The following is an 11,518-nucleotide window of genomic DNA, read 5'->3' on the forward strand; positions in this document are numbered from 1 at the left end:
AATACAGCCTAGCACAGTCTACTAGAGCCGAAAACAGCCTATTAGAGCCCAGCAGAGTCTAGTACAGCCATGTACACCCACGTCTAGCCTAGTCCAGCCTAGTGGGAGAATAGACTTGGAGAGAGGGGTATTTTGGTGGCTGTACTAGGCTATACTAGACTGGATCAGGCCGGAATAGGCTAGAATGCGGTGTACTAGGCTGTACTGGACTCTAATAGGCCCTATTAGGCTGTACCAGGCTCTTGTCAGCCCTGTATTTCCTCGCACTTGGGAATAACCACTGTGTACACGGGCAATAGTTTTTACAGGAGTTAGTGTGCACGGCCAATAGTTTTACATGAACATTTCTAGGCTATAGTACTTTACTGCCTCGTACAGCCTAATAGACCCTAGTACAGCCTAGCACAATCTACTAGAGCCGAAAACAGCCTATTAGAGCCCAGCAGAGTCTAGTGCAGCCATGTACACCCACGTCTAGCCTAGTCCAACCTAGTGGGAGAATAGACTTGGAGAGAGGGGTATTTAGATGGCTGTACTAGGCTATACTAGGCTGGATCAGGCTGGAATAGGCTAGAATAGGGTGTACTAGGCTGTACTGGACTCTAATAGACCCTATTAGGCTGTACCAGGCTCTTGTCAGCCATGTAGTTCCACGCACTTGAGGTTAACCACTGCGTACACAGGCAATAGTTTTTACATGAGTTTGTGTGCACGGACAATAGTTGTACATGGAACATTTCTAGGCTTTTGTACTTTACTGCCTTGTAAAGCCTAATATACCCTAGTACAGCCTAGCACAGTCTACTAGAGTCAAAAACAGCATATTAGAGCCCAGTAGAGTCTAGTAGAGCCATGTACACCCACGTCTAGCCTAGTCCAACCTAGTGGGAGAATAGACTTGGAGAGAGGGGTATTTAGATGGCTGTACTAGGCTGGATTGGGCTAGAATAGGGTGTACTAGGCTGTACTAGGCTCTTGTCAGCCCTGTAGTTCCTCGCACTTGAAATAACCACTGTGTACACGGGCAATAGTTTTTACAGGAGCTAGTGTGCACGGCCAATAGTTTTACATGAACATTTCTAGGCTATAGTACTTTTCTGCCTCGTACAGCCTAATAGACCCTAGTACAGCCTAGCACAGTCTACTAGAGCCGAAAACAGCCTATTAGAGCCCGGCAGAGTCTAGTACAGCCATGTACACCCACGTCTAGCCTAGTCCAACCTAGTGGGAGAATAGACTTGGAGAGAGGGGTATTTAGATGGCTGTACTAGGCTATACTAGGCTGGATCAGGCCGGAATAGGCTAGAATAGGGTATACTAGGCTGTACTAGGCTCTTGTCAGCCCTGTATTACCTCGCACTTGGGAATAACCACTGTGTACACGGGCAATAGTTTTTACAGGAGTTAGTGTGCACGGCCAATAGTTTTACATGAACATTTCTAGGTATAGTACTTTACTGCCTCGTACAGCCTAATAGACCCTAGTACAGCCTAGCACAGACTACTGTGGGGGGGGGGGGGGGTATTTAGATGGCTGTACTAGGCTGGAACAGGCTGGAATAGGCTAGAATAGGGTGTAATAGGCTGTACTAGACTTTATTAGGCTCCATTAAGCTGTACTAGGCCCTTGGGAATAGCCACTGTGTGCACGGCCAATAGTTTTACATGAACATTTCTAGACTTTAATGGCTGTAATAGACTTGTCCGTGATAAGAGCTTCTCTTCACACGGGTGGGATTGTTTTCTATTAGCCTGCCGTGTACACCATTCTTTTTCTGTGTGACTGCCATGCAGGCAAACACGTGTGGCTCAGCCAGGAATGGTGTGCTTATCAAAATATTTCCATTATGCGAGGTATTTTGCAATAAACGATGTCCAAAACCCATCAAGGACCCCAGGGGGTCCCCAAGCCACCCTTTGATAACCATTGAAGGACCCCATCGAGACCCATCAAGGACCCCATGGGGTCCCCGAACCACACTTTGATAACCAGTGAAGGACCCCATCGAGACCCATCAAGGACCCCATGGGGTCCCCGAACCACACTTTGATAACCAGTGTTGGACCTCATCGAGACCCATCAAGGACCCCATGGGGTCCCCGAACCACACTTTGATAACCAGCGTTGGACCCCATCGAGACCCATCAAGGACCCCAGGGGGTCCCCGAACCACACTTTGATAACCAGCGTTGGACCCCATCGAGACCCATCAAGGACCCCATGGGGTCCCCGAACCACACTTTGATAACCAGTGTTGGACCCCATCGAGACCTATCAAGGACCCCATGGGGTCCCCGAACCACACTTTGATAACCAGTGTTGGACCTCATTGAGACCCATCAAGGACCCCAGGGGGTCCCCGAACCACACTTTGATAACCAGTGTTGGACCTCATCGAGACCCATCAAGGACCCCAGGGGGTCCCCGAACCACACTTTGATAACCAGCGTTGGACCCCATCGAGACCCATCAAGGACCCCATGGGGTCCCCGAACCACACTTTGATAACCAGCGTTGGACCCCATCGAGACCCATCAAGGACCCCAGGGGGTCCCCGTACCACACTTTGATAACCAGCGTTGGACCCCATCGAGACCCATCAAGGACCCCATGGGGTCCCCGAACCACACTTTGATAACCAGCGTTGGACCCCACCGAGACCCATCAAGGACCCCATGGGGTCCCCGAACCACACTTTGATAACCAGCGTTGGACCCCATCGAGACCCATCAAGGACCCCATGGGGTAACCGAACCACACTTTGATAACCAGTGTTGGACCAGCGTTGGACCCCATCGAGACCCATCAAGGACCCCAGGGGGTCCCCGTACCACACTTTGATAACCAGCGTTGGACCCCATCGAGACCCATCAAGGACCCCATGGGGTCCCCGAACCACACTTTGATAACCAGCGTTGGACCCCACCGAGACCCATCAAGGACCCCATGGGGTCCCCGAACCACACTTTGATAACCAGCGTTGGACCCCATCGAGACCCATCAAGGACCCCATGGGGTAACCGAACCACACTTTGATAACCAGTGTTGGACCCCATCGAGACCCATCAAGGACCCCTGGGGGTCCCCGAACCACACTTTGATAACCAGCGTTGGACCCCATCGAGACCCATCAAGGACCCCATGGGGGTCCCCGAACCACACTTTGATAACCAGCGTTGGACCCCATCGAGACCCATCAAGGACCCCATGGGGTCCCCGAACCACACTTTGATAACCAGCGTTGGACCCCATCGAGACCCATCAAGGACCCCAGGGGGTCCCCGAACCACACTTTGATAACCAGTGAAGGACCCCATCGAGACCCATCAAGGACCCCAGGGGGTCCCCGAACCACACTTTGATAACCAGCGTTGGACCCCATCGAGACCCATCAAGGACCCCATGGGGTAACCGAACCACACTTTGATAACCAGTGTTGGACCCCATCGAGACCCATCAAGGACCCCTGGGGGTCCCCGAACCACACTTTGATAACCAGCGTTGGACCCCATCGAGACCCATCAAGGACCCCATGGGGGTCCCCGAACCACACTTTGATAACCAGCGTTGGACCCCATCGAGACCCATCAAGGACCCCATGGGGTCCCCGAACCACACTTTGATAACCAGCGTTGGACCCCATCGAGACCCATCAAGGACCCCAGGGGGTCCCCGAACCACACTTTGATAACCAGTGAAGGACCCCATCGAGACCCATCAAGGACCCCAGGGGGTCCCCGAACCACACTTTGATAACCAGCGTTGGACCCCATCGAGACCCATCAAGGACCCCAGGGGGTCCCCGTACCACACTTTGATAACCAGCGTTGGACCCCATCGAGACCCATCAAGGACCCCATGGGGTCCCCGAACCACACTTTGATAACCAGCGTTGGACCCCACCGAGACCCATCAAGGACCCCATGGGGTCCCCGAACCACACTTTGATAACCAGCGTTGGACCCCATCGAGACCCATCAAGGACCCCATTGGGTAACCGAACCACACTTTGATAACCAGTGTTGGACCCCATCGAGACCCATCAAGGACCCCTGGGGGTCCCCGAACCACACTTTGATAACCAGCGTTGGACCCCATCGAGACCCATCAAGGACCCCATGGGGGTCCCCGAACCACACTTTGATAACCAGCGTTGGACCCCATCGAGACCCATCAAGGACCCCATGGGGGTCCCCGAACCACACTTTGATAACCAGCGTTGGACCCCATCGAGACCCATCAAGGACCCCATGGGGGTCCCCGAACCACACTTTGATAACCAGTGTTGGACCACATCGAAACCTATCAAGGATCCCAGGGGGTCCCTGAACCACACTTAAGTGTTGGACCCCATAGAAAGTCCTTTCTAGGCTGGAGTAGGCTAGACTATGGCTCTCTGCTACCCCCCGTTGACAAAATGTTGTAAACACAGACAGGTTCACGAAAAGCAGTGGCGCGTGTTCACGCTCCGGATGAACTATGGGAAGTGTTCCCTGCCGGGTGCACCGGCACTAGTTTGTATACGGGCCATAGTTTCTTACCATTGAAACAACCTGCTGTGAACACCACTTTAATTGTTATTATTATTATTATTATTATTATTATTATTACAACCAGCCATGTCACTGAGGAGAGATTTATTATTATTATTATTATTACAACCAGCCATGTCACTGAGAGATTTATTATTATTATTATTATTATTATTATTATTATTATTATTATTATTATTATTATTACAACCAGCCATGTCACTGAGGAGAGATTTATTATTATTATTATTATTATTATTATTATTATTATTACAACCAGCCATGTCACTGAGGAGAGATTTATTATTATTATTATTATTATTATTATTACAACCAGCCATGTCACTGAGGAGAGATTTATTATTATTATTATTATTATTATTATTATTATTATTATTACAACCAGCCATGTCACTGAGGAGACATTTAATATTATTACTATTATCATTATTATTATTATTATAGGTCTATTATAGAGGTTTATGCTAGCTGGCGGTTGTAATTATAGTGGTTTATGCTAGCTGGTGGTCGTAATTGAATGTCCTAAGTCAATCCAAAGGTGCATAAGGAGAATAAGGAGTGTTACGTCAGTCTAGCAATTAGCAGTGACTCAGGTCAATAAGGAGAATAAGGCTACGTACGCTAAGCTAGCAGGGTGGATGTGGTAGCAGCGACTCAGGGAAATAAGGTAAATAAGGCTACGTACGCTAGGCTAGCAGGGTGGATGTGGTAGCAGCGACTCAGGGAAATAAGGTGAATAAGGCTACGTACGCTAGGCTAGCAGGGTGGATGTGGTAGCAGCGTCTCAGGGAAATAAGGAGAATAAGGCTACGTACGCTAAGCTAGCAGGGTGGATGTAGTAGCAGGGAAAAAAGGTGAATAAGGCTACGTACGCTAAGCTAGCAGAGTGTGGTAGCAGGTAAATAAGGCTTGCGCATCTATTTGGCATGACCCTCTACCATACTGTAACATGTCATACGCATATGACGCTGCCTGTATGTAATTAGGGGCAGAAGTTTAGTATAGGCATATGGTATAATTAGGGTTTAGTTAGGGGTTAGTTTAGTATAGGTCCAAAGTTCACGTGTAGATGTTTTTGTGCATTTTGATCAAAGATCCTGGGAGGAGTTACATTTTAACTGTTTTTCATATCATTCAAAATGGCGGGTCAGAGGTTAGAGGTCAAAAATCAGAACACGAAAGTTGTTCGGCATGAAGAGACACATATGTGTATCAAAGTGTCATTGCCAACGGTCAAACGGTTCATGAGCTATGCACGTTCAAAGTTTGCATTTTCAATTGAGTGCTATAGCGCCACCATTTGGCCAATGGTCATGGGCTTCGCATAGTCACCGTTTGGCATGGCCCTCTACCAGATTCCCGCGTTTCACAAAAAACGACTGCACGGTTCAGCCAGAACAGCTATTTTTGGTGGAAGAAGAAGAAGGAAAAAAACAAAAACAAAAAAACAGTAAGTGACCAAAATCACTTCATGACTTCTTGGTCCCTTAATAAGGCTACGTACGCTAGGCTAGCAGGGTGGATGTGGTAGCAGCGACTCAGGGAAATAAGGTGAATAAGGTGAATAAGGCTACCTACGCTAGGCTAGCAGGGTGAATGTGGTAGCAGCGACTCAGGGAAATAAGGTGAATAAGGCTACGTACGCTAGGCTAGCAGGGTGGATGTAGTAGTATCGACTCAGGGAAATAAGGTGAATAAGGTGAATAAGGCTACGTACGCTAGGCTAGCAGGGTGGATGTGGTAGCAGCGACTCAGGGAAATAAGGAGAATAAGGCTACGTACGCTAGGCTAGCAGGGTGGATGTGGTAGCAGCGACTCAGGGAAATAAGGAGAATAAGGCTACGTACGCTAGGTTAGCAGGGTGGATGTGGTAGCAGCGACTCAGGGAAATAAGGTGAATAAGGCTACATACGCTAGGCTAGCAGGGTGGATGTGGTAGTATCGACTCAGGGAAATAAGGTGAATAAGGCTACGTACGCTAGGCTAGCAGGGTGGATGTGGTAGCAGCGACTCAGGGAAATAAGTTGAATAAGGCTACGTACGCTAGGCTAGCAGGGTGGATGTGGTAGTATCGACTCAGGGAAATAAGGTGAATAAGGCTACGTACGCTAGGCTAGCAGGGTGGATGTGGTAGCAGCGACTCAGGGAAAGGTGGCTAAGGTCCTTCAGCTGTCCGATGACGGGGAAACAGTCGGTGGTCAGCTGAGCGCTGTCGCTGCAACGTAAACACAAAACTATTATTATTAACAATTATTTAACAAACACAGAAATAATTAAATGACATAAAACAATACATTATTGAATTAGATAAACAAAAAAGATAGTGACTATGAAATATCGACCAATCAGAAGTAGGGGGCGGAGCTAAGTAACACCAATGAAGGACAAGGACTATAAATCGAGTCCAACTGAGGAAACTCAGAAGTGGTTCCGACAAACTGTACCGATTGCATTTCTGCCAATAAAGTATTCAATCAATCAAATTAATCAATCAATAGCTAGCCTGTACTATGGCTCCCCCTAATGACCCTTTATGGTACGTGTACCCTTAAAGATGGAGTGCCACGATTTTTTTCCACCCTAAAACATGATCATCAGGTAGTATTATAATATAAGTTAATTAAGTATGCCTGGTTTGCCTGGTGGGTGGTGATCCACCTGAACTGAAGCCGCACCCACAGCTGTAGTTGTATGATAAAGGGGGAGGGGTTAGGGGAAGGGCTGATAGTGTGGTGTCACTAAATTACTGTTTATTTCATTGGCCCATTTGACTGTCAAGGGTTCAGCCTCCAGGAAGAAACCCCAAATACAAAGTTAATACACCATTGCACATCAAAACGACTCCAGGGTGTCTAATGAACTACTGTCACCTCATAGACACATGAAAACCTGGACAAATACAAAAAATGTGGCACTCCATCTTTAAGTATTGCACCCTGCAGCAGAGCTAGGCCGTTTTTGAAACCGCCTCCTCGCCACTCGTCCTACACACTTGCTCTCGGTATAAATCCTTAAAATACAGTCTTAGTCTTAGTGGAGTTCCTTAAAATACAGTCTTAGTAGAGTTCCTTAAAATACAGTCTTAGTCTTAGTGGAGTTCCTTAAAATACAGTCTTAGTGGAGTTCCTTAAAATACAGTCTTAGTCTCATCTTAGTCTGCTGGTGAAAATGGCTCCTAATGCACACAAAGAGTTAAACATGGCTGACTTCCTGTTTGCTGTAGGGCTCCTGAGTTAACAGATCTGACAGACCTCATAGATCCAGAGTTAGTATATATACACATCATAATAACAGATCTGACAGACCTCATAGATCCAGAGTTAGTGTATGTAGATATAATAATAACAGATCTGACAGACCTCATAGATCCAGAGTTAGTATATATACATCATAATAACAGATCTGACAGACCTCATAGATCCAGAGTTAGTATATGTAGATATAATAATAACAGATCTGACAGACCTCATAGATCCAGAGTTAATAGAGTTAGTATATATAGATATACTAATAACAGATCTGACAGACCTCACAGATCCAGAGTTAGTATATAATAACAGATCTGACAGACCTCATAGATCAAGAGTTAATAGTTAGTATATATAGATATAATAATAACAGATCTGACAGACCTCATAGATCCAGAGTTAATAGAGTTAGTATATAATAACAGATCTGACAGACCTCATAGATCCAGAGTTAATAGAGTTAGTATATAATAACAGATCTGACAGACCTCATAGATCAAGAGTTAATAGTTAGTATATATAGATATAATAATAACAGATCTGACAGACCTCATAGATCCAGAGTTAATAGAGTTAGTATATAATAACAGATCTGACAGACCTCATAGATCCAGAGTTAATAGAGTTAGTATATAATAACAGATCTGACAGACCTCATAGATCCAGAGTTAATAGAGTTAGTATATAATAACAGATCTGACAGACCTCATAGATCCAGAGTTAATAGAGTTAGTATATAATAACAGATCTGACAGACCTCATAGGTCCAGAGTTAATAGAGTTAGTATATAATAACAGATCTGACAGACCTCATAGATCCAGAGTTAATAGAGTTAGTATATATAGATACAATAACAGATCTGACAGACCTCAGATCCAGAGTTGTGATTTTGGGACATCGTTTCACCAGAATCTGCACATCTGGAGGAGAAAAGAAACGATCTATTAAACAACACGTGTGTGTGTGTGTGTGTGTGTGTGTGTGTGTGTGTGCGTGTGTGCGCGTGTGTGTGTGTACCTTCCAGGGTTAGGGTCTATAGTGTACCTTCCAGGGATAGGGTCTATAACGTACCTTCCAGGGATAGGGTCTATTACAATTTACAATTTAGGCATTTAGCAGACGCTCTTAATCCAGAGCGACTTACATTAGGCAGGAACAAAAGTATGGGAATACATCACATATATAAAATGCATTTATCATGAAACATGCGTAAGCTAAGAACGTAACTAGAACATATCTATATAATGACACTATACATATTAACTATACATATATACTATACTATGCTATACATATGTAGTACTATGATGTGCTATGACTATATACAATGCAATTATTGTGCTGTCTACATGACATGCTATAAGTTTCAAATGCTATCTAAGTCTAAAAAGTACTATCTAAGGGGGTAGGATAAGTGCTATGGGCCATGGTGGAGTCTGAAAAGGTGGGTCTTCAGACTACAGCGTACCTTCCAGGGATAGGGTCTATAACGTACCTTCCAGGGATAGGGTCTATACTCTATAGCGTACCTTCCAGGGATAGGGTCTATAACGTACCTTCCAGGGATAGGGTCTATAGCGTACCTTCCAGGGATAGGGTCTATAACGTACCTTCCAGGGATAGGGTCTATAGCGTACCTTCCAGGGATAGGGTCTATAACGTACCTTCCGGGGATAGGGTCTATAGCGTACCTTCCAGGGATAGGGTCTATAACGTACCTTCCGGGGATAGGGTCTATAGCGTACCTTCCAGGGATAGGGTCTATAGCGTACCTTCCAGGGATAGGGTCTATAACGTACCTTCCAGGGATAGGGTCTATAACATACCTTCCAGGGATAGGGTCTATAACGTACCTTCCAGGGATAGGGTCTATAACGTACCTTCCAGGGATAGGGTCTATAGCGTACCTTCCAGGGATAGGGTCTATAGCGTACCTTCCAGGGATAGGGTCTATAGCGTACCTTCCAGGGATAGGGTCTATAGCGTACCTTCCAGGGATAGGGCTAGGACAAATAAAGAGGTGGTGCACGGAGGTGCGGCCCACTCTCCTGCGGGAGGTTTGCACATGTGCAGTGTAAACAGTGTAAACAGGTAAACAGGTAAACAGTGTAAACAGTGTAAACAGTGTAAACAGGAACTGCGATGATGGAGTTCCAGCCTTAGAGTATATATGAATAGAGACGGCACCCGAGTTCTCCTTCCATCCACTTGCATGAGGCGATTTCACTCCTCCTTCCGGTTAGGAACAGAGTGCATTATGGGATTGATTGGGCCAAAGACATGAACGCACTGCCATTGCACTGAAACCGCGTTCACGTGTCATCATGAACGTGCGCAATGATAGTCAACGGACCAGCGCATATATACTCTAAGGTTCCAGCAGAGGTCCTAGATAGAAAGCAGGCAGGCATTCTGAGGCTTACACTCATTATGAGCTGCCTACACTCCTTTAGAAGGGCAGGTATTCTGAGGCTTACACTCATTATGAGCTAACCCTAACCCTACACTCCTTTAGAAGGGCAGGCATTCTGAGGCTTACACTCATTATGAGCTAACCCTAACCCTACACTCCTTTAGAAGGGCAGGCATTCTGAGGCTTACACTCATTATGAGCTAACCCTAACCCTACACTCCTTTAGAAGGGCAGGCATTCTGAGGCTTACACTCATTATGAGCTAACCCTAACCCTACACTCCTTTAGAAGGGCAGGCATTCTGAGGCTTACACTCATTATGAGCTAACCCTAACCCTACACTCCTTTAGAAGGGCAGGCATTCTGAGGCTTACACTCATTATGAGCTAACCCTAACCCTACACTAACCCTAACCCTACACGGGGCGACTGTGGCTCAAGAGGTAGAGCAGGTCGTCCAATGATCCATGGGTCGGCGGTTCGAATCCCGGCTCCTCCTGGCTACATGTCGAAGTGTCCTTGGGCAAGACACTGAACCCCAAATTGCTCCCGATGTGCTGGTTGGTACCTTGCATGGCTTCCGCCGCAATCGGTGTATGAATGTGTGTGTGAATGGGTGAATGTAATGCACAATCTATGTAAAGCGCCTTGGATAAAGGCGCTATATAAATGCACCATTTACCATTTACTCCTTTTTGGTCAACAACAAAAACATCTGAAGACATTGTATAAGCGCTGTGTTTATTTTAATGACCAATAAACTTGAACTTGAATAGCCAACAACAAAAAACTATAAAAGCAATGAAATACTAAATCAGAGACAAACAAACACAATAGATAATGGAACCAAGCCCACCAGCTGGATCGAACAAGAATGGATCATGAGCTTTCTATCTAGCACCTCTGCTGGAACACTCCATCATCGCAGTTCCTGTTTACACTGCACATGTGAAAACCTCCCGCAGGAGAGTGGGCCGCACCTCCGTGCACTATCCTCTTTATTTGTCCTAGGGATAGGGTCTATAACGTACCTTCCAGGGATAGGGTCTATAACGTACCTTCCAGGGATAGGGTCTATAACGTACCTTCCAGGGATAGGGTCTATAACGTACCTTCCAGGGATAGGGTCTCTCGGTATCCACTCAGGTTGAGGTGTGTGAGGTCAGAGGTCAAACTGTTCACCACCGACATCACGTGACCCCGAGAGAAGTTCCTGACCCACGACATGTTGAGTTGTTTTAACCTGAAAACACAGATCTATAAAACATCTGGAACACACACATACATACTTCCTGGACAAGCT

At 46.3% G+C, this 11,518-nt stretch overlaps 1 protein-coding gene across 1 annotated transcript in view; it reads right to left on the reverse strand.

Annotated features, from left to right (window-relative positions):
• Positions 1-5,758: 5,758 nt before the first annotated feature.
• Positions 5,759-11,518, reverse strand: part of skp2 (S-phase kinase-associated protein 2, E3 ubiquitin protein ligase) — a 28,603-nt gene continuing 22,843 nt past the window's right edge. Inside the window, exons 7-10 of the mRNA XM_079524288.1 lie at positions 11,328-11,458; positions 8,672-8,723; positions 6,662-6,769; positions 5,759-5,955 (exon numbers count right to left, since the gene is read on the reverse strand). Of these exons, the coding sequence (XP_079380414.1) occupies positions 5,943-5,955; positions 6,662-6,769; positions 8,672-8,723; positions 11,328-11,458 (304 nt within the window). The 3' untranslated portion in view covers positions 5,759-5,942. The remainder of the gene's footprint in view (positions 5,956-6,661; positions 6,770-8,671; positions 8,724-11,327; positions 11,459-11,518) is intronic.

The sequence above is a fragment of the Electrona antarctica genome, assembly GCF_951216825.1.
Source record: "Electrona antarctica genome assembly, chromosome: 16".
Taxonomy (NCBI): domain Eukaryota; kingdom Metazoa; phylum Chordata; class Actinopteri; order Myctophiformes; family Myctophidae; genus Electrona; species Electrona antarctica.